Genomic DNA, 24,040 nt, shown 5'->3' with positions numbered 1-24,040 from the left:
TCTCTTCGAGAAGCGAAGTGCAGCTAACAGTAGTCCGGAGCAGACCACTGTTAATTGTACTATATATATATATATATATATATATATATATACACACACACGCATACATAATAAACACTCTTCTGAGCTCTTCCATCCCTTTTCTACTGCTATCATGTGACTGGCTTCCCAAATTTCACACACACACTTTTTTTGCACTTTGACACTCCAATGCTAAAACATTAAAAATATTTTTTTAAATCTGTCGTTACCATCATCACCACGCGACTTTCTGCTAAAAACAAGGTCTGCTAAAAACAAACTCTGCCCAACAAAGCGTTACCAACACTGTCAAGGACCTATGGTTAGAAAAACCCTGCAATTCAGTTAAACAAAAACAGGGGAGAGGGTAAGGGTTGTTACAACATTAGCAGAATCGCTCAAAAAAAAAACAAAAAAAAAAACAGTGGGTTTGTAATAACAACATTTATTAACAGAAACATAACACACCGAAGTAGTGGTTGGGAAGGGAAAACGGGTTCACCGTACATCACTGGGCATGGAACAATGCATGTCCTTGCAAGTTGCAAATATTTACACTAATAAACATGCTCCATCAATAAAGAAAAACAGTGCTACGGCTACCAACATACAATCCTAGACTCGCAAGAAAAAGAACATACAAACATCTCTGCACTTTTGTGAACAAATAACGGAATACTATAAATGATAGTCAGACACAGGTACCAGCCTCGCGTTGACTTTTGGACAAGGAATGGAACATGACTTCTTCACAGAAAAAAGCAATAAAAAGTATACATATAAAAATAACTCGTCAGCAGTTTGGAGAAAGACTACAGCTCTCACATATCGTTCATTGACCCTGATACTTCATTTAATTAAGCAAAGCAGTTTTTAAACTGCGAGGACCATATTTATTATATACTACTCTCTCCTAAGGTGCCAAAATGAGCACATCACATGGTGGAAACAACACAGTAGTTAACAAGGAACCAAAACATTAGACAGTTATAGTTTAACGTTAGCATAATAGCCGGGAAATAGCACTGCCGTTCGCAAACGAATTTTGGAGAACGCGAATTTTAGTATAGCGAGATCTACACTACCGAGATCGCCACATCGCTGAGGCCATGTGCCGTCGCGCCTAGTTCTCAACCTCGCTGATGGATGGCATTGCCATCCTAGACGTTTCTCTAGCTAGGCCTCGAAGCGTTCGAAATGAGAAGCTCGAAAATTATCTAAAATATGCCACAAAATTATCCATGATACTATGTCGTCGAAGCGGCCTAATACTAAGCGAAAGCCATTCTACACACTAATTTCGACAAACGAAGTCAATGCTACAACAGCAACGCCAAATTCGGTTCAAAGCAGGCAGCCGGGACAGGTGCCATGTTGCCACTTTATTTGTGTGAACAACGCGAAGCTAGCGAATGTTAAATCTGAAAAATAGCGTGCCTGCACTAAACATTATGCGTCGTTTAGTGTTCTGCGCATGGGCATTTCTAGCCCACTATTCCAGTATACTCGCTATTGCGCTAAGCACGCTAAACTAAAACTGTCTATTAAATAAATGCGAGTATGCACACCGAAAGCACCGGATGAAACGCACGTGGCTGATTATTACGCTAGATAACACATAAATTTATATATCAACTAAATAATGAAAACAGTACCTCAAGGATCTACCTTGAGTGGAAATAAGTAGTGAGATGATAAGAGAAGAAAAAAAAAGGAAAAACAAGTGTTGCAACAACAGCTTTTGGCAAACTGCAACAATGCTGCTGACATGCCAAGTTGTGTGAGCACAATCTGATGAAATTTGACAAATATTTTCAAAGGGATCAGAAACTCTTTGTAGCCATTGAAGACACAGTAAAGATACATCAACAAAAAAAGAATACGACAGTAATCCTCTGTTTTTATGACTTGCATTGCTACAATGTACAGTCAGAATGTGGCGTGTGATAATATATGTCATTTGCTAAATGCTTCACGTGATCCTATATTCCAAGTCAGAATGAGAGATGCAAGGCATTCAAATCCTTTGCTGGGACTGTCTTGTAATAAATTCCATAAAGAACCACGACTGTTCTTAAATCGTTACTGCAGATAAATTCTACGATCCTAGGAAAATGGGGCAGAGAACAATTATATATTAATTGCGCATTCAGTGACAGGCTTCTCGCGTTAGTTTAGCAACCCTAAGGTCCAGAAAGGTCCAGCCCTTCTAAACTCCTACGGGCTGCTTCGAAGTTCCTTCTTTTTTCGCCACTCGTTCTGACAATGGGAGCGAAAGAAGAAGGCAAGAAGAAAAAACTACAGAAATAAACAAACAAACCAAGTATCACAGAACGAACGAATAGGCCTCCATCATTGCAGACTACGATTTGTTCACATCTTCGTTCGGCGGCTGTGCAACGTTTTCATCGACGACGATGACAGAGGATGCTGGCGAATGGCAGGACAGTGAAGTGAGGGAGAATGGCGAAAAAGAGGACAGAGTGAGTCTTTGGTGCTGGTCGCCTGGCCGACTTCTTGGCTGGCTTAGAAGAAGAGGGGATGGCGTATGGGTGACTGTGAGTGAGAGAACCTGCGTGAAAATAAAGAGAAGCACCCGGTCAGCTCGGCTGTAGTTGGGTTTTGTACATTTCGTGCATTTTATTCGCTTTACACTTGAGCAGCGGCTGCCATGCAGTCTCTTACTATATTGCCTAGGTGTAAATCTGGCGGCACTGTCCGTGTGATATTCCTAATGGGCACTGTGCCACCGTGGGAATATCGAGACGTGAGCGTGCAAGGCCAGTCTTTAAAGAGTAATTTCAACACAAGTAAACCTTTTTTACAATGAAATTGTAATATTAAGTATTTTCTTGGCTGTGACAATCTTGTGTCATTGTTTACTCGCATTTAATACAAGTCAAGGAAACGAAAACAAAAGATTCAAACTGGCTCCCAGTGAGCACAGACTGTTGTTTTTCTTCCTACTTCAATGGCCCACTGGTACTGTTCGTGTTTGATATACTTACACACACTAACCAGCAGCAGTTCTTGTGTTATAAAAATAATAATAATAAACAACCGTTCTTACGTAGTAATAAAGAATGTGGTCGCAGTTTCACCTGAAAGGCGAATCATCAATTGCGATAGCAAATTTGTAGAGAGCTATACGGAGTAATGATATTAGCTTTATCAGCTGTATAAACTTGGACATGCAGGAGCGTCGGCAACACGCAGAACTGTTGTCGACGCCATCGGCGTTTTGCCCGCGTTCGCTCAAAATGCGTGCGGCGTTGGTGACTGTTGCCGGAGCCTGTGATATAAATAGGCACTTGGTGCCGCAGCTAAACGTCGCCTCCCTTCCCTCCCCCTCCCCCACGGCTTCTCGCTCGTCGGAAGAAGGTGCGTTTGCTCTACATATATGGTGATTGTAAAGGAGAAAAGAGACGCCTACTTCTGCAGCCCTTAAGCGAGCACGGCGCAGAACGCGCGTTTGTTCTCCGCCGTGCGTTCACTCCCCGTGAAAGACGCGCCCCTCGCGCCCTTTCACTCGCACATACAGCGTTCGGCGCGCGGCGACGATTTCTTCTCCAAATGACGTCATACGGAACCTCACGGCGACGGCGACGCCGACGGCAGTAATCTGCTTTTGAGTGTCCATATAATTGCTATCGCAATAAAAACAATGTTTTACATGCAATTTTTGTCAACAACAAACTACTGCTTCAAACGGAGCGCTGCTAGCCAGACGAGTCTTCACAGTGTCTTGGCTCTCCACGAAAAATGCTAATCCGAAGCCACCGCTTCCCCGCCTTCCCAGGAACGCACATAACAGCACACCAGCACCAGTTTTTCACTCTGTGCAACTATAAGAGGCTTCATGTTTGCCGCACTCAGTGCCGAACTAGTCCGCTCTACGTCTGTGTCTGGAAAATCCCTCGCACCTTTCCTTAGTGGAGTTGCAGTGCTCCCTTGATGTGCAGCGTCTCGATCATCGAGTTTCCTACTATATTTACTAGAGTGAACTCTGGCACCAGTGCCTAGAGAGTTGCAAGTGCATGGCACTTCAGCCAATGTGGGAATGATGGTTAATGCATCAATTCGCTCAAAGTTCCGTCCTTCAGGCTTCAAACAACTTTGCGACTTAGCACATTGATCATATTTAGCAAAATATTCGCTTATAACTGCAACAACAGGTGATGTCTACAACAAGGCTGCCATGACATGTTCCTGGTTCTGCAACTGCTCCCGGCTCCTGCAGCCAGTGAAAGCAAAGCCCTCGAGATTCACTTCTGTGACTCGGAGTCGTTGCTGGGGCGTGGCTTTGGATCCCAATTGCACACGCATGCGTGCATGTGGATGTGCATTTGCAATGCATGTGCACAGGGACTTGCTGTATTTCATTCGAGTATGAGGCAACCATGATTATAAGACAAAGGTGCATTTGGGTGACAAAAGAAATAAAACTTCTAGTTAAATTGTGCACTAATCTAAGCCGACGGATTATTCAGATTCGGGAAGGGGGGTTGCCCGAAATACCAAATAACTGAAAGCCCCTGCTGGAATAATCGATGCGGGTTATATCAGAATTTCACTTTGGGGTGCAACTCTACGGCAACGCAAATTTCGCCTTATGGAGAGACTTTACTGCAGTGTGCGCTGTGCTGCCATGAAGTCGCACCTCAAGACGGATTCACATATAACCTGCAGCCTGCCTTTACCGTTAAATTTTTTAAATCCTCGGTGTGGGTTACATGCAAAAATGCGCTACTGCCTCACCTGCCAAGGTCTATTAGTTGCCAAAATTTGTGCTGCCATCTAAAATCTAGATCCGTGCAAATGTGGCGCTGCTGCTGTCACCATATTGAAACATATCTATCAGCCTCGCATTTAAGGCTAAGGGTTCTGAAAAAAAAAAAAAAGAAAACCTTGCCTTCGAATAAATATGGTATTGCCTTTATGCATTTCAAAAAGATCCGAGTGCTTGGCAATTCGAAGAGATAAGAGTGTCGTAAATAATGCCACAAGAACATCCCAAGCCACAAGCATGAAGGTTAGGCAAATTCATATACAACCCGTCATTTCTATGGTGGCTCACTGACCACAGCACGAGTCCCTTCTAATAAATTCAATAAGAATCTCTATGGCATAGACAAACAATACCCCGTACAAGCACTGCTCGAGCAGATTAGCAGCCTTTACAGCGTTTCATTTGTGATGCAACTTGCGCACCGCTGTTTTATGGCTCTTTCTCACGGAGACTGCCAAACTAAACGAGGTGCGCAGTGGCTTTGTCAAATTCAAACTGCAATGCACGATTGCTTCTCTAAATCAAGAAAGTGTGAAAATGAACAGAGACGAGAGATAGCCAAATTTGATAAGGTTGCTCTTACAGCACCAAAGTTCCTGTGAAACCCAGTTCGAGAAACTCTGACCCAGCCAATCTTGTCTAGCACAATACTGTTTTGTTCCCTTCACACCCAGTTCCGTTCCTCTAATGGAACCGCTAGTTATCTGTCCCTTTGCACTACACATCCTTCACAACTCCTTTTTTTTTCTTGTTATCTCAACTACCTTATATTTGGGCCTATTTCACACACTTTAAGTACACAGTGTGCCAGGCAATGCCCGCTGTTAAAACTGGCAGTCAAAGCGTGCAACATTGTTATAAGCGAATGCCACTGTTCTACTGCCAGGCATATGTCAGCAGAATAAGCGCACACTCGCTCACTAATAGTTTTGCAGGCTATGTGCTTGCCCACACTTGTCGGCACTCACTCACGTTCCTACTTGCGCCCACTCATACTCACCAACATTCACTCGCATACATACAGTCAACATTTTTCGGATACCCTAAAGACTGCAAAAACGTCCGGCGAAAAAAAGAATGCACGTTTCTAACTGTCTTCAGGGGCTCAAATCGCCACAGCTACGAGTGAAATAGGTTTGAAGGCCTGCCAGTACAATTATTAGGTGTCTCGGTGCTCGTAATGTGACGAGATGGTGGGTGTGCACGTGTATAATTAAGTACCACATTTTATGTCCCGTGACAGGGGCCCTCTTGCACTCTTGGCATGCTTCACTGCAATACACTGCATATGCATGACCACGTGACACTGCTTTATTGCGGTGAAGCTGACTTTGGCAAACCGGCTTTATGCAAGCCTATAGGCGTCTCTGTGTTCATACTGCGACAGGAAACTGCAGATCTGTGCATGTATAAATAAGGAATGCATTTTATGCTGCGTGAAAGTGGCCCCTTTGCAATCTTTGTATGCTTCACCACAATACACTGGGCATGCATGACCCCTTAACACCGCTGTATTGCGGCGAAGCTGACTTTCGGGAACCGGCATTATGCAATGCTCTTTTAGACGCTTGCCGTGTTTTCTGCGCTTCAGACGCCAGTGTCGAGGATGACGAAGGCGAAGTAGGCACCACTGCCGACGTTTAAACTCAGGTCCGCTCCCTATCACCAGCGCTCGCTCGCATATTCCGAGTTGAGCTACTTGTTGATCTTCAGAAATAAGCATGTTGTGCGCAAAATGGACACCACTCAGAGAAGACGACCGAGCACAACAGAATGGCTGTTGTGCTCGTCGTCTTCTCTGTGTGGTGTCCATGTTTGTGCGCAACGTTTATTACTCAGTCACATACCTTCTCACGTTCACTCACACCAACCGACAGTCACCCACATTCACACTCACTAATGCTCATCTCGCACCTGTGAAGTGAGCCTGGAGTGAGTATGAATCAGTGTATTTATGCGTAAGTGTGCCGACCTTATGCTGCCAGAACTTCAACACTCACCCGGCGACTAGACAGACATTGGCGATACCCGTGTAAGGAGAAGGGGGCAGCCGACCACACACAGCGGCTGGTGCAATAAGCGTGCCTCCCTCCGCCTCACTTGGTGGGCTTGCTGGTGGGCTTGCCGCTGGGCTTGCTGCTCATTGGCTCTTCTTCAATGTTGATCTCGACAGGCGCTATCGGGTCCCGCCAGTAGGTAAATGAGCTGAACTCCTCGCATGCCGAGAACGACTGTGCCCCGCAGCCGCCCATCTCGAAGGTGTTGTGCAGCGGCGGGAAGACGTGGTCCACGACGTCGCTGAGACAGTGGTACCTACAGAACAACCGCAAGGCCGAGAAATTATTCAATTGGTCAATCGATAAATAAATTAATCAATCAATCAATGAGACAGTCATACCTGTGCACAGATCATAAGAGCTGAGAAAATAAATTTATCAATCAATTTTTTTTCCACACTGAGCTCATTGATTCTGTTTCAGGTCTCAAAGCTGCACCTTGGCTCAGAGGTCAGCCTTCTCATAACCAAGACTGGCACTTAAGTAAAATGAATTTACCATTTTGAGAACTTGCTTAAGGTTAAAACTTTAATAATGAGACATATTAATGTTCTGAGATTTTTAGGGACATGCTCAGTTAATACTTCAATTTTCACTATTTCTTAACTTTTTAACTCCACCTATGAGTGTAGAAATTTCTTCCACAAGCCCAGAGTATGAGGACTGCAAGACTAAGTAACAATCCACAGATTTAAGTGCCCAAAGCCGACAGTTCAGCTAGGAGGGATGCCACAGAGAAGATGGAGTCGGGTTAATTTTTAGCGCCTGGGTTTTTATAAGTAACAGCAGGATCTCAGTCCACAGGCAAGTTCTTTCATTCCTGCCCAGCCGGAATGCATCTACTGCATCTGGGAATCGAACACATGACATCGCGGTCGGCAGCACAATGCGATAGCCACGGAGCCACCACGGCAACTGGTGAACTTACGAGGAGAGAAAGTTGTGCATCAGCTCCAGCTTCAACTCTCCCTTGGGGTTGATGGTGAAGATGCGCGAGACGGGAATGCCCACCGCACGATAGGCCAACGTGTCCTGTCAAAGAAAAAAAGGAAATGTTGCAGAATTACAATCTCCGAAGACTATCTACGAGGATATGATTGCACTTCAGCGTTACAGTTGATTATGACATAATCCACAAGTTTGTACAGTCACTATAACACGGATATAATGAAGTAAATATGAGATCTGGATGGTCACATGCTTTATTTCGATTAAGTGTTCTGCAGCCGATTTATCAGACTGTGTCCGATGAGACCGTCGGTGGCGTGCATGTTTTTATGTTTGCAGTCGTAGACATTATCTACAACAGAGCTAGAGATTAGGTGCACCAGCTAGACTGATGGCCGTAGTAGTGGAGCAAGAATCCATATGAGGTCCCCTCTATGTCTGGAAAGTCTGTCGGCGGAATCGGCGATTGCGTATGAGATCAGACGCATGGGCTAGACTGCTATTCCCTTTTGCTCCGCCCGCAATATCAATACAATCAGCTGACCGTGAACAGTGGATGATAAGAGGCATAGAACTGAGCCCAGGAAGGCATTGCTACATAAGTGAGACAGAGGATACTGTACTTACTCATGTAAGACCTGCATCCCCACTTTAAAGGGAAAACATTCCAGGAGAACCCATCCCACGATGACTGTCGATGGTAATGTTTAGAATCTGTAGCGATTTCGGTAGTGAGAATCTGTAGTGTAGCAATCTAGAATATGTGGCGATTCTACAAATCTGGAATTTGTAGTGGTCATTCTGGGAGTCCCGTTGCCTCAGCTATGTGCTACATAAATTATTTCTAGCATTGGCCCACATTGCTATGACACTCGGATGCCAAGATCAGTCATGCGCATGATGACGTGACGACGACTGTATGATGACGACGGAGTGACGAAGAAGGAATTACGTCAGTGGAACGAAGACGGCAGTATAACGAAGATAGCATGACGACATTGTGATGATATTTCTAAGATATTGGCAATGGTATACGACAGAGTCACGGCAACAGAATGAGGACAATGAGATGACAACCACAATATGACGACGAGGTGAGACCACAACGGCATTACGGAAGTCAGACGACAAAGTTAGAATGACAACAATGCAGCGGCCACAATGGCATCACCAGAACGAATGTTTTACAACTAATGTTTGGCAAACACAAACGTTAGACACGAGCATGACAGCATGACGATAACTGTTCGACGAAGATGAAATGACAAAGAAGGAATCACGACACAGTGACGAAGAAAGTGGTATGATGACGGTGACATGACGGCAATAAGATGACAATTCTTAAATGATGACGATAGTACAACGACAGGTTGAGGATGATGATGTGATGGTGACAAGTATGTGACATGATGAGTGTGCGACGATGATGGCGTGATGACGATGGCATCATGTGTGACAAGCGAGTGACGAGGATGGAACGAGCATGTTGGCATGACGATGGCAGTATGACAAATCCATGATGACATCTGTCTAAACGATGCAATGATGGCGATGGCCTAACAGCGGCGGAATAATCGCAATTGAAGGACGAGAGCTTAAGTACAATAAAATGGCAAAGAAGAAATGACGTCGATGAAGCGACGCAACCGGCATGGTGACCACAGCATGACCACAAATAGATGACGGCGTGACAATATCAGCGTGATGACGACGGTATCACAACGGATGACAACGGTACGAAGACAATGAGACGACTATGAGAATATGACGATGGCCTGATGGCTATATGACAAAACTTGTATGGTGAGGATGGTGACGATGACATGACGATAATTTGATGAAGCAGGACAGACGACGATAGAACAACCATGGCAGCATGACAACGGATGCATGACGATTGTATAATGACAATGGTGTGATGATGGCATGACCATAGTTGGATGTTGCGAAGCTGGAATGACGATGAAGCGATGGCTCATGACCATTAGCTCATACGTAGTGGCCCAGGCCATCAGCCAGCTGGACCATTGGATCGGCGTTAGAGGCGGGACAACTATGGCATGACGAGAGTCAAATGGTGAAGCTGTAACGAAGACGATGGAGTGACTATCGCATCAGGACAACGAGCATATATAGTGGAACCTTGTTGATACGATCTTCACGGGAACCGGGAAATAAAGCGTATCATCCAAAAATAATATCAAACAACGTATTACCCAACCAAATCGTATTATCGGGAAAAGAAAAAAAAATGCATCATCCCGAAAAACGTATTACGCAGAATCGTATCGAGGTTCCACTGTACCTAGAGACAAAGACAACTTGGGCCAGTGAATAAGCGTAAGAGGCTAAATAGATAGATAGATTGATCATCATCATCATCAGCCTATATTTTATGTCCACTGCAGGACGAAGGCCTCTCCCTGCGATCTCCAATTACCCCTGTCTTGCGCTAGCGTATTCCAACTTGCGCCTGCAAATTTCCTAACTTCATCATCCCATCTGGTTTTCTGCCGACCTCAACTGCACTTCCCTTCTCTTGGTATCCATTCTGTAACCCTAATGGTCCACCGGTTATCCATCCTATGCATTACATGACCTTTCCAGCTCCATTTCTTCCGCTTAATGTCAACTAGAATATCGGCTATCCCCGTTTGTTTTCTGATCCACACCGCTCTCTTCCTGTCTCTTAGAGACAGGAAGAGAGAATCTATCTCTTAGATAGATTGATAGATAGGCTCAACATAGCTGAAGTAGGCAAAGAGTGCTAATCACATTAAAAAGTTTTGAAAAAAAAATGTCACTTGAAATGCATGCTTCAGTACAAGGACCATTTTTGCGAGTGTGCTGATGAGGTAATAAGCTTCGCTGAAGACACTAGCAGCATTGAAAGCAGAGGCGTTGAAGAATGAAGGACATATCAATGGTGCTGAATCTTGATTGAATGTGTGTGCAGTGAGTAGCCACTGTTTGCAATATTTTTTACATTCACAACATCATCCGTAGCTTTAGCAGGTAGTCATATGCCCGACTCATGTAAGAGATGCACCCTGGCATGATTCCAGAAAACAAAAGTGCAAGAAAATATGGTGCTACCCACCTGCACTTTGGTCTCTGTTCCACAGTGCCATTTCTTCATTTCATAACGTTAACTCCTATAGTTGCCTGCCAAGTTGTTTGTTGTGAAGCCTTCCGCTTCTAGTGCATACTCACGTTAATCTTATTGCCAAATCCAGCGTAGAATGGGTTCCCAGTAACGTTGAACAACGTCTGGATATCCCGGAGACAGCTGATCTTGAACTCCTCCGGCTTCTTCTCAATCACCTCCCTGAAAAAGACATGGATTGAATAAATAAAAGGCAGCTGTCGCAACCAATGCAGCTACAGTTTCGATGACAGATGCACTTTATAGAGTGACTATTTAACTTTATGATTGCCAGTTTTTTTTCCCCAACTGCTCCTCACCCTGTGCCGAGGTTTTTTTTTTTTTTTTTGCGTGCTGGTTCAGCGAATATTCATTTATTAATTTTATCGACTTATTTACAACACTGCTACTTTCATTCATAGAAGCTGGTGCCCTATCATTGCCTTCGGCCGAGTCAGAATTCGTCAACAACTGATAAATTCTTTTATCTGCCAAGAGGCGTGGATGGACCTGCCATGCTGACTTGTCCTGGCTGCCCTGCCGGGATGCAGGGACAGAGCACCGGGACATTTGTTCCAGCTATTGTCAGAAATTGAATATACGAGTTCCATGTGGCTTAACCAGACCTGTCTACGAATGGCACAACGAGTCCACAATATTCTTTCTGGTGCAATTTGCATTGGGATGGGCTGGGATGCACTTAAAATGCAAAGTGAGTAGGTATACTTGGGAGTAGCAAAGAGGGTCTCCAGGATATCTCGAGAACGGCAGTGTAAAGGTTCAAGAGACGAAGGCTGCACTCACTTGTGAAAGGCGTTGATGAGCGAGGTGGGCGACAGCAGCAGGGGTCCATCGGGCAGCCAGAGGTCCCCCTGGCGCACGCTGCGCAGGTACTCGCGTGTCAGGTGCGCCTGGCCAATGGCGCGCGCCGACAGGTACAGGAACTGGTAACCATTGGCGTGGATCTTGGTGAACAGCTTGGCCACCCCAGACTGGGCCCAGTCTCGGCCCAGGATGGGCATGATGTGGCCCAGCACGTCAGACCTGCAGTAGTGCAAGGGTGCTGCATTGTTGCGTTTCTACATCTACAGCAGTGTGGGCAGATGTTGCAGGTTTAACAGAGATGCAATGGGTGGTGTACCCCCAGTGAAGTGTACACCCAGTGATGTGGTTCACCTCCAGTGGTGCACCCCTATAGGTGCACCCCTAGTGACGGCGCCCTCGAAGTAATGGAAGCCAATTTCAAAGGCCATGCCTTTGTGTACTGCAAGCGCCAGAAGAATTTTTAGCAGCTGTAATCACGTCATGGCCACCGTGTTTTGGACACCACCTATTTCGGCTGGATGTGATAAACGACATTATGTGATTTGCGGGGATGCTAGAGTCCCTCGAATTTCCGGACGTTCCGTCTTTCCAACCAAACTTATTGCACCTCCTAATGTTTGGCTTCCCTGCACGACACAACCGAAACGGCAAGAGTCGGTGTCGTAGTAATGCATTGGCCAGCTGGTGATCCACATTCACGTAACTACAGCACAGAAACCAATGATGGACCTATAACTGGGGACAGACAGAAGTGCTGACTTCCAACTAAAGGCTTATTTTCAGTTTCACAGGTAAATGCAGAGAAATTCATGAACACCTGACAACTAATCGCAAGACGTCTGCGACATATATTGTCTGTATGCTGTTATTCATCCTTCATCAAATTCTGTGCTTTAGTCACTTGATTGTACTTATGTAGCTTACAAGACAATGCAAATACTCCACAGACGGTGTCACCTGACAGCGTGAGGTGTGGCGAAAGGCAGACAGCCTTTTCAACCCCAGAAATCCCAAATAGAGAAACTGTCATGAAATTCCAAACAGATACTGTAATGGGTTGGCCAATATTGTTTGTACTTTACGACTGTTTCAAGTGATGGTTTGAAAAAAAAAGCTGGCGTACAAATCATAGTCAAAAAAAGAAAGAAAGGACAAGAGAAACACCGACTGTCAACCTGCTCAGCTCCTGCCATTTTAACCTGTTATGCGAGCTCCAAGGAACTTTTAACCATATCCGTAAGCCAGTCAAAACAATCGCAAAGGTTGCATAAGGTAAAGTCTCTGACAACCTAAGAATGCCATGGCAAATACACCGCTGTTTAGTTCTAAGAGAATTTGTACAGATGTGCCAGCCAATTGCATTCGCTCGTTTTTGCGACTTTACGGAGTAGGCAAATCTTTCAATGACCGGCTTCTTAAAGACTATGTTTCAGAGTGCATAAGCCCAGAAAAGCAGGCGTAGTGCATTTTGTGGGTGAGCTCATACTGAAATTTTAATCGTCCCTGACTATAGTTAGTCTTGTGGTTCAATCTACGGATAGGGGGGCACATGGACATATTGAGTGCTGAAAGAACCCATAACAGCAGCTACTGCTGCAAAGGGGCAGTAGTTCCCAATAATAACATAATTATTTTTAAAAAATGAACGGATCCATTCCAAATGGAAGCAGCCACACTCACTTTGTGATGGTGCCATCAATGTCCGAAATGACAATCTTGTCGTCATGGCGCCACAGGTAGATGTGGCACATACAGCGTGTTGTGCCTTGATATGCCGTGGTGACGCTGAACACAGCCTCATTGCGCCCACTCTTCAGGTTCAGGCTGGCCTGTGAACAAAAGGGGGGAACCACTGTCATGAACTGTCACGAGACTGCATGACAACAAAGACACAGCAGCATCCATTGCCAGCAATCCCAACCACATTTGATTGAAAACAATTATCTGTACCATCATCAACATCATCAGCCTATATTTATGTCCACTGCAGGACGAAGGCCTCTCCCTGTGATCTCCAATTAGCCCTGTCTTGCGCTAGCTGATTCCAACTTGCCCCTGCAAATTTTCCAACTTCATCGCCCCACCTAGTTTTCACCAATTTCACCAATTTTTCAGAAACGGACGAAGCTGCAAAAACGTCCGATTATCCAGGCAGTCCAAAAAAAAAAAAATGTTGACAGTAAAACACATTTCTTTTTTTGCTTACAATGTCAACACAACAAAACTTGTTTGCAGACTTTTTCTCGGCGTTCTGCTTTACTAAAATGTGCCATCTACTTGAACTTTTGTGATGGCTGAGGCTCGAAGTGCAGTTTACATTCTCCCATCACATGTCATCGTGAAGTGCAAATACTGCACATGCAACCTTGGCAAGTATTCTTGGACGATCATTTTCGTCGATACTGTAGTCGAACCCGGATATATTGAAGGGGATCACAAAAAATTATATATATAAGTAATTCGATATATGAAATAAAAATTTGATAGAAAAATTTTCAAGGGGATTTTACTGCTGCGTATCCCTCGCGTATGACGTAGTGCTCAACCAGCCAATCTGCTCATATGGTTTTGCTCAATCAACCAATAAGCGTACATTGAAAGCAATAGCACCGAAAGTAACTCTGAGAACCTGTCCTCTCGACTCCGCAATGCTGTCAGTTTAGGCCATGCTGTGCAAAATCCATTAGCAAACACCGATTTTATGCCCACATACGGGTGTACACCATTCCATTCTGTAAGCGCACACCTGAATTACATAGGCATCCACTGTAGTTGCCGGCTGATCGCCCATGGACCCAAACTCCACATCACGCATGTGCTCGTCAGTTCAGCCTCTACATGTGGCCTCACACCCAATTATTGATGCAGTCAAAGGTACAAACATATTGGGGGAGAGGTTCCAGTAATGGCTTGCTGCCCGCCACCCCCGTCGGCTAGTCCTAACAAGCTCCAATTCGGGAGTCTAGTTATGTTCGAGTGATCCCAATTTGAGTGATCTGGGTTGTGACGTGTTGCTGAGTTGACGAAGCTCTCTTCACAGTGGCTATATGGCATTCCTCGGCACTAGGAGTTGCCAAAAAAATGCCTTGACAACGAAATTAAGGGCACGGGCAAGAGCCTGAATGACGGTAACCATTATCGCGACCGCCATGTTTGTGACATCGCATGCACGGATCAGCTCGAAAAATCAGGAGACACGCTGTGTGGCGTCCAAAATTTTCTGTTGCCATTGTACATTGGTTCTACGGAGCTAATTATTATTAGTATTATTATTATTAATTCTGTGATGTTACGGGCCAAAACCAAAATCTGTTAATGGAGCACCCCATAGTGGGGGAGTATTAAGTTTGACCGCCTGGGGTTCTTTAACTGCATCTAAATCTAAGTACACAAAGGTCGTTGCCTTTCGCCCCCATTGAAATGGAGGTGCTATGGCCTGGTTTGAACCCATGACCTCGATCGAGCTCAGCAGTGCAACACAGCTCTGTAGAGTTGGTGGCAGTACCGCTGAGAAGTCAGAATACCTGAGCAGGTTCAAAAAATCGGGCAGTAACTATCAATCGGTGACATTACTCCGGGGTGTCTGAAATGCGAAGAAAGGCACAGCAGCAGCACACAACACGAGAGGCTCACAATTTCGTCGGACGAGAGGCGAAGGGACTTCTTGAACTTGTCGCAGAAGTAGGGCCGCTTCTCCCTGGGCACCTTGCGGTGCTCAGAACTCGCCCTGCCATGTGTGTCAGAGGTCTCCGCTTCGCTCGACGTCGACGCGTACTGCTCCTCCTTGCACTCGCGTGACACTTCACTGCGATGCAGAGAAAGCGAGCGCTGCCCTTCTGTCACTCGAAACAAGAAAATTTCATAGCGTGGAACTTTCCCACTTAGCGGCGGTGCAGCACTGAACGAAACGCACCCTCACTGCCCAGCAGGGTAACGCAAATACGAGTTTGTTTTACCTAAAATATGCAGCTGGCCACAAAAGCTTACAAGACCCAAATTTCATTTCATTTATTTACATTAAGGAACATTCAGGCATTACAGGAAGGATTGGTTAAACAATCACAAATGCAAACTCATACGATGGATCTTTCCAGCAGAATGTTTTAATTAACCCATAGACAGAGACAAAGGACAGAACGACCGCTAGACTATCGAATACATTCAGAACCGTACCGCAAGCTTTGATCTTTAAAACCAAATGCCCCACCGCTTCCTCACTAAAATATTTCTACTTGTGCGTCTTGGCGCGATTTTCGCGCCTGTCTTTATCCCGGCTATTTACATTCCATAGCACGTGACAGTCAGCTGATTCAACAAGCCTATCGTGTGTATTGCACAGGCCATCATCCCAACACCGTGATCTTGCCACGAGCCCACACCACCAAGTTGCTGCAGTCATCTTTTTTCCTCCAAATCACCCATGACTGGAATCGGCTTCCAAGACAAACTGCACTCATGAGCGATCCAGTGCGCTTTTAAGACCTGTCATCGGGTGTTCCGATGCATCGCTGTAACATTGCCATCACCAATTTTGCCCTTCACACGCCCACCTCTCATGTAATGTCCCTCGATGGGACCATTGAGATACGCATAATAAATTATATAAGTAAATAAACAAACAAACTGCACACCAAAGATGCGCGGGTTCTTACATTTTGTCGAGTGGTATGGAGTGAGGGGGTTCGATGAGAATCACTTCATCTCTGCACGGAGCAACGACAGGTTCTGGTGCCTTCACAATGACGTCCAGGCCTTCGCTGCCGTCGCTGACACCCAAGTTCTCGTCGCTATGCTGCAAGAGACAATGGAAGACCACATCAGCACCTCATGGTCACGAAAGAGCTGCACTTTTGTTCAGCGTGCTCGAACTCGTGTACAATAAAGTGATAAGAAATAAATTCATCCATGTCAGCTGAATTAAACTGACTGAAAATTCCACCACACTACAAAATTCAACACGCTGTAATTCAATGTTTCAACTTACTTAACTCCTTCCTTAGATTGTTGAACCTCAATACAATGAACATGAATATAACGAATTATAGGACATAACCAAGTAAATAAACAATCTGGTTGACCACGCCTTATTTAAATGAGTATTTTACTGTTCTAAAAAAGCTGCAAATGCAATATTAGATACAATATCGGTTATGGTGAAGTGAATATTTGTTCACTTAGCAGCTTGATGCATTCCAGTACAAAAAATGACAAATACTAGTTGGCAAGAGCAACTTGAAGTGGCACATTCTGCATATGTGTGTGCGTTTTGGTCAGCAGCTTGGCTTCGCTGACCTGCAACTAGCAAGCCGAGCCGATCCCATGTGACACTGCTGAATACACGGTTGCAGCTTAATGATGGTGCAAAGCACGTTTGTAAACCGCCATTGTTCCATGTCAGGAGTGGCAGTCGTCACTTTGGGCGCGAATAATGCACACATTGGTAAAATGAAGTAATTTTTTTAATAAGTGGTGTGAATCAAGTGAATTCCTTTTGCTAGGTGGACGTGCGCCTGGTCAAGCGGAGCACAATCGGCCTGCCAATTGCGCAACAATTGTCAAACAGAAAACATCAGCGGCACTAACTAGCAAGATAGCCATTGACCAAGATATAGTTGTTTCGGCAAGTTGGTCTTGCATATTCAATGTATTAACTGTGAAACAGAAAGGGACAAGGCACAAGTGCATGTGTATTGTCCCTTTCTGCTTCATTATGACATATCTACTAAAAAAAAATTGTTGGTGCAGATGTCACTCAGTGCAGAGCGAGACAGATACCCGCAATTTTTTTTTTTACTTCCCATCCTCCTCCCCTAAACTCAAAAAAATAAAAAAGAAAAGAAAGGAAGAATAGAGAAAAGTCCGAACAAGAGTAAACAAAGCCTACCTGAGAGTCTGGCTTATTGACGCCATCAGGCTTGGCTCCTCCAGTTCGGCCCCACGACCACCACGAGTAGGTCGCCTTCTTCTTCTTCTTGGGCATGTGGATGTCTGTCAGCCTGTCCAGCGTTTTCTGAAGAGCACAAGAAAAAAAATACATCAAACGAATGCACCAAGAGCTCGAGTTCTTTACTATTCTCACAAACTTCCTGAAAATGGCAATTTGGGCTTTTCGGTGATCTATTATGTTTTAACAACAAAATTTTATCCAAGAACTAGTGAAAGCCTGGTCTGTTAAACAAAAATCCTGTAACTACAGTGAAATGCCGATAATTCAAAACCTCTTTATTCAAATTGACGGATAATTCGAACTTTCATGCTGGTTCAGGCAAAGTCCTATGTACTTGAATAGAGAAAAACTCCCACGAATACGAACTCCAAAAAAAAAAAACGCAACAGTTATTTTAATAATATTTCACCCTCCCATGGACTGCTTTTCGGACAAACCCGAGCCAAAGGCGAAGGTTCGATGCGTCGCTAGTTAATGTAATGTCGCATGGTGTAAAAAATTACGAAGGATGCGCGAGAAGCAGAGACCGAACCAGAAAGCAGAGCAGTGCGCACCCTTTTTTCACATCCAGCTTAAAACAAACGGGAAGGCAGCCCCAGCACGTATCATGTAACCACACACACCTCACAAGGTGACGGGTTTGATTCCCTGCCATCGGAAGAACTGCACCAAATGTAATGTAGGCTTCAATGTAGTTTACTTGGCATATGCAGTATAGACCACTTATAACGTAACCGTTTATAGTGCAGAACTGGCTACAACGCGGCCTTTTGCGACTCCCGTTTACCCTCCCATAGAACTCCATCTACACGCATACCACTTACAGTGCAGCCGCGTGAGACGAAATACCGGTTATAATGCGGCTTCCGTGGGAAAATCTCGCCGACAGCACGCAGGCAGAGAGCACGCTTCTCAACAAGGTGCGTGCTCCCGGCCGGCGTATGCATTATTCAATGCAATCAAACTCTAGTTAATTCGGACTTATTTGGCCGCACATCGGTTAATTCGAACTACTTTTGGAGCTCGGTGAGCGACGAGTGCCGCAAATGGGCGACGCAAAAGAGCAAGAACGGCGCTAGCGTCCAACCGAAACGAAGCGGGGAGCCCGCATCGCCACAGCCATCAGTTGAAATCGTACGTGAATGACAGCAACGCCGGAACGCTTCGAGCCTATTTGTGTCTTTAGGCCAATGCCATCGTCAAGCAACCAAGCCAAGCGACATGAAAAGTCAAATGGCCGCTCGGGCCGGCGCGGTGTGGCAGTTCGCAACGTATGATGCAGGAACGGTCCCACAGTTGCGACGTAACAGCGGGGTTACCAATGCATTGGGTTCTATGGGAGCTGTGCCGGGACCGGCCAAAAACGACGTAACAGCCGGGAAAACGCAGCACCCGGGAACGTAACAGCGGGGTTCTACTGTATTCGTAACTGCGCAGTCGTCATCCACGATCACGTCGATAGCGGCCACGGTTTTTTCCACACCAGTTGCGGCAAATAGTTGTTTCATTATGACTCGGTGCAAAGCTGTCGAGCTTGAAGAGCACCGGCTACATCGGGATTATGTTTTCGCCAGCTTACTGGCGAAAAGTTAGGAGTTGGAGTTAGGAGAACTTCCAAGGAAATCCTTGGAGTCATTTATTATCATTATTTCTTTAAACATTCGTCTTACCTCTGGCAAGGGCCTCTGGAACATGGCGAGGGACATCAGGTGCGGCGCAATGGCACTCCAGTTGTAATACCTGCACGGAAAAGTTGGTTGAGGATTCCAGCGTACTCCAAAAGCCGCAGAGCAAATTGACAGGCTGCAATGCACTTTCTGAAACTGATCAAAGATGTTCTACTAATAAAGCGGCTACACAACAGCTTATTCCTCGAAGTTGTACACAGGTGATGTCAAGGCAGAATTTGCTAAAATGTGCCACCAAAGCCACCAGCACTGATCTGCCAGACAGCATCGTTGAACCACTATATATTCCATCAAAATGGGGTTGAGTACAGCTTAATACTACACAGTCAATTCGCGTGCGTTTTAAGACTCGTCAATCAAATTAAGCTGAACCCATCAACGCTTAACAAACCATCCAGTTTACAAGAAGTCTCAAGAGATGCAGCCAACGTACTTTCCGCCCATACGAATGACAAGGTCCGGGTTGTTGAGCACGTCCGGGTTCTCGCAGAAGGTGTCGTACGTGATCAGGAAGTGAGCAAACTTCTCCTCCATCATGGACTTCTCGCAGTCCTGGAGTCCTCCGCACAGGGACATGGCAAGGTCCGAGTACTTGTGCCTGTTTCGGGGAGTGAAAACAGGGAGCTCTTAAAAAGACGAGAGTGAGTGAGTAAATTTTTTTTTATCAGTTACAGTATACAGAGAGACAAAATTAGCAAAGTGCATTTGGATTCCTAGCTTCAGGCTAGTTGAAATTCATAACAAATTTCTGTGAACAGAGCAGTATGGCAGAACCTCATTCATACATTTTGGGGAAAAAACTGCAGAAAAAAAAAAAGCATAGTATCCAGTGAAAACATAAGACCTGAAATGACTGAAAAATTTGGGAGACTTAAGTGTGGTTGACATCTACGTAATGCGAATTGTTGCACCACGAGACGCTGACATGCACCAAACTGATGGGACCCGAGATGTGCGCTGTTGTCCTGGTGGCGTCGGCACTTGCGCTCCTTGAATTTGGCCCGGGTCAACAGCTTCTTCAAATTGGGAAATTCGGCAGGAAGTTTTGACATGCCTGCTCAGCGAGAATTATTGCGGCAAGAAACGCCGACACGAGTCGAGCTGGCAGGATCCAAGGGTCTGAAGACGCGCTTTGTCGTTTTCCTATTGCACAGTGTTTTAGGATGGCGACGAGAAACCTAAACGAAATTGAGCTGGCGGGTGAAGCCAGAATACGATGCCGCCAGGGTGAAACGTGACTCTACCTTTGCGCTGCCTGCAGCAGGGAGCGGTGGGGCATTGGTGTTATCGCCTATTAAAAGCGTGCAGTATGCTTTTAACGGCACTATGGCCCAGGCACTGTGAAACAGATAAGCTTATCGCAATAGGGTTGGTGGTGACAGCTGTGAATATGGTGTGCAACTACCTGAGAGGACATTTGTAGTTACTGGAATAGGAAACCGAGTATATGTGCTCGCGTTTTCACGGGAGTTGGGTGGGCAAGTATTACGGGGAAGCTGCTGCGGCGAGGAACTACTGCTTTGATTGAATGTGTCTTGCGCCTTTTCTTGTTAGCATGGGATCTAGCGGCCAGAAAACGTATCATATGATCGTAATTTGGTGATGTACTGAACGTTGGTGCTGAAAAATCATGTTTTCTGAGAATGTATGAGCCAGTAAAAAAAGAAGCGTAACTGTATTGGGTAATTTTTTGTGTTCTCAAACATGAACATTGGCGCCAGGAAATCGTATTTAATGGGATCATATAAACGAGGTTCTACTGTATATAGCCCGAAAAAATATTAGTAAGTATGAATGAGCATCCATTTAATACGCCGACCTATGCTTCCTGGTCCTCACTGTTCACCAGGTCATGTGATCCGTAGCTCGGACTTCGCCGTACGTTTTTGGCGAGACCGTAAAGTTTGAGTGTGTGATGTGCCAAGTGTGGTCACCTGCAGAAGTCGAACATGCTGTGCCGTTCCTCCGTGTCACTGTCGAGGCAGTGCAGCGTCGTCATGTGGCCGGCGCCTGTGTCGCTGTTGGGAGACTGGGACAACGACGGCCCGTTGCCGGACTCGGCGTCGTCGTCTTTGCCTCTCGGCGAGTTCGCTGACCTGAAAGGAAATCAATAGGATGACTACAGTCTTCATGGCTCTCGTCGAAACTTACTCGCCTTCAAGCAACCACGTTGCAACAACTTAAATTAACATTACAGGAGAATATTAAGCGAGGCTAAGAGGTCCAAGGTGTCACTTTCGCCAAGAACAAAGTTTTCACAGGTGTGAAAATGCTGCGTGTAATGAAATTACTGCTGCATGTGGTGATAAAAAAAATTTTAAGAAAGCAGTTTTATCTGAACAAATGAGCCTCTATGGTAGGTTTGCATCAGCAACACATGCTTTCAATGCTGTTTGCCCCTCCGCTACGTTACCCTCTCACTACAGTCTAAAGTGCTGTAAGTTACAACACAGCAATCTGATAGGAATGTGCATGAAAAACACTAAGTAATTACATAAGTAATTGGTTACTGGTTACTTATTTCACTACTGAAATTTCAATTTTCCTTCTAGCCTTCCCTGCTGTTTCACAGGACTGTCCAGGAAATGTCTAGCTTCAGGATGAACGAACAGGCGAGCTGTCCAGGAAATGTTTAGCTTCAGGATGAACCAACAGGCGAGAACAGGTTGCCACAGCAACTACAGCATTCTGCTGCCAACAAGAGCTACGTTAAGGGTTCAGTTACAAATGCGGTGCGACATTCTATTAAGGGTGGAATGTGGAAATCTCCATGTATGACTGATGCTTGACTACTGGCACAAGAGAGCGAGAATAAGTTGTTTAAATGATGGCTCAAGGCCTATTTGGGGTAGTGGGCAAATGAAACCAGACTAACAGTAGCTCACTAAGGAAGCTCATTTTTTGCCATTAGCCCATGTCACTAAGTCCTGTGTATTCTCACACAACGTTATGTGCACGCGTAACATTTCACTTGCAGCAGTGATCGCCAATAGATGAGCCCAAGTAAGCAACACCATGAGGGTACTGATTAACACAGTCCCTTACCTAAACTTTGGAAAGTAGAGGGCCGCAACCTCAGGGTCTAGTTCCCTAGGGTCGAGGTCGTCTAGGAAGATCCCGTCCTTGGCCGTCACAGTCTCCTCCTTCTGCTTTTTTGTCGGCTTCATGAAGCTTAGCACGCCACCCAGCATCGAGGGCTTGCCACCTTCCCCAACTGTCATAAGCATGTGCAAGAAAAAACGAAGGGGGAAAAAAAAAAACACATTCATACCCTACCAGGAAAGCACAGCATCGACAAGCGTACAAGTGCGCAGACTGCATTATCAATGCCCATTCAAATCAGCCTCAGTGATAGCGTAGCACCGAAAATTAGGCCCAATATTGTCACATCATTGGTAAGCAACAAAATGCTGCCACAAGTGTTCTGAAATGTATCTGGCTTATGACCCTCTTTGACCAATAAATAAATCAAGGCTCCTAATAAAAAGCATTGAATCAGTTTTGGCTGGTGGAAATGTGGTTCCAAAGTCGCTATCATTTCCTTGGCGGGGAAGAAAATGGCAGTTGTCAGGAGATCAAATGAAGAATAAACTTTCAGTGTTGAATTTTTGTGTCCAAACAGCAGCATCCTTTTGTGATGCAACAAAATTTTATGGTAAATTACTCTTAACCCCCCCCCCCCCCCTTCCTCGTTGACATGATACAAAAAATTCTTACAAGTTGCCAGGTTGAAGCCTTGCTTACACTGAGATGCAATGCTTGTTAAACTTGTTAGTTTTACAATTAACATGCTCCCTGGGCATGTGTTGCCAAAGTCCAGGACTGAACTTCCCCCTATGTCATCGTGACATATAGGGAAGCCAGCACAGGAATGCCAAAGCTGGTGTCACTTTCTCGCTTGCTAAGCTTCTGCTACGAATAAGACTGAATGTTCGATACTTCGCAAGTGTAGTTTACCAGCCTAGGCTAAGGTAACGTTTCACTGTAGAGTCCCTCTTATGTTCATTCAATCACTCACCCAGCTTCTCAGTGGCGTCCTCCTCATCCGAGGACAGAGGGCCCAGGTGCTTGGCATCCTGGGCGTCCCTAGAGAGCCTGAGGACGCCACTGTTCATGGCGGACGTCGCCGCACTGATCTCCTCTTGGGAGAACCGCGACGCATTCGGAATGTGCGGCAGCTCGCCCCATGTCCAGCTGATGGTGTTCTCCTCCGTCTGGCTGTTGGCGTCCATCATCTGGTTCTCGTACTCCGTGTCGGACTTGGGGCTCGAGGGCCTCGAGTTGTGAGGGCTGCAGGAAGGCATGTCGGTCAGATCCAATAGCAGTAGTAGTAGTAGTAGTAGTAGTTTTTATAAACATTTGATAGGGAAGGACAGAGGGGAGGAGAGGAAAGGAAGGACTGCGTGTAACTGTCTCACTTTCCAGTTGACACCTGAACGGTCTCGCAGCCTTGAAAAATATGTAGCGTAAAGGAATAGAAAACAAGGAGCGGAAAGTTACAGCAAAAGAGACATTGTAAAGAAAACAGGAAGGCATCAGTTAAGCAAAGGGACACAGCTATACCTAATTTTAAAGGGGCCCTGGACCACTTTTTATCGAAGTGGAGAAATACATTTGAAT

The 24,040-nt window shown here is 45.4% G+C and overlaps 1 protein-coding gene across 3 annotated transcripts in view; it reads right to left on the bottom strand.

Moving 5' to 3' along the window:
• Positions 1-446: 446 nt before the first annotated feature.
• The window catches only part of LOC119458099 (phosphatidate phosphatase LPIN1), a 99,650-nt gene continuing 76,056 nt past the window's right edge, over positions 447-24,040 (bottom strand). For all 3 annotated transcript variants that reach the window (XM_037719914.2, XM_037719913.2, XM_049670750.1), the window contains exons 5-18: positions 23,439-23,710; positions 22,466-22,634; positions 21,355-21,516; positions 19,854-20,018; positions 19,403-19,472; positions 17,670-17,795; positions 16,438-16,577; positions 15,419-15,590; positions 13,466-13,614; positions 11,765-12,004; positions 11,029-11,143; positions 7,796-7,899; positions 6,811-7,123; positions 447-2,593 (exon numbers count right to left, since the gene is read on the bottom strand). In XM_037719914.2, the coding sequence (XP_037575842.1) occupies positions 6,907-7,123; positions 7,796-7,899; positions 11,029-11,143; positions 11,765-12,004; positions 13,466-13,614; positions 15,419-15,590; positions 16,438-16,577; positions 17,670-17,795; positions 19,403-19,472; positions 19,854-20,018; positions 21,355-21,516; positions 22,466-22,634; positions 23,439-23,710 (2,101 nt within the window). In that variant the 3' untranslated portion in view covers positions 447-2,593; positions 6,811-6,906. The remainder of the gene's footprint in view (positions 2,594-6,810; positions 7,124-7,795; positions 7,900-11,028; positions 11,144-11,764; positions 12,005-13,465; positions 13,615-15,418; positions 15,591-16,437; positions 16,578-17,669; positions 17,796-19,402; positions 19,473-19,853; positions 20,019-21,354; positions 21,517-22,465; positions 22,635-23,438; positions 23,711-24,040) is intronic.

Source organism: Dermacentor silvarum, chromosome 7, assembly GCF_013339745.2.
Source record: "Dermacentor silvarum isolate Dsil-2018 chromosome 7, BIME_Dsil_1.4, whole genome shotgun sequence".
Taxonomy (NCBI): domain Eukaryota; kingdom Metazoa; phylum Arthropoda; class Arachnida; order Ixodida; family Ixodidae; genus Dermacentor; species Dermacentor silvarum.
The sequence above is the reverse complement of the archived record's forward strand: the minus strand, read 5'-3'. Positions and strand labels throughout refer to the sequence as shown.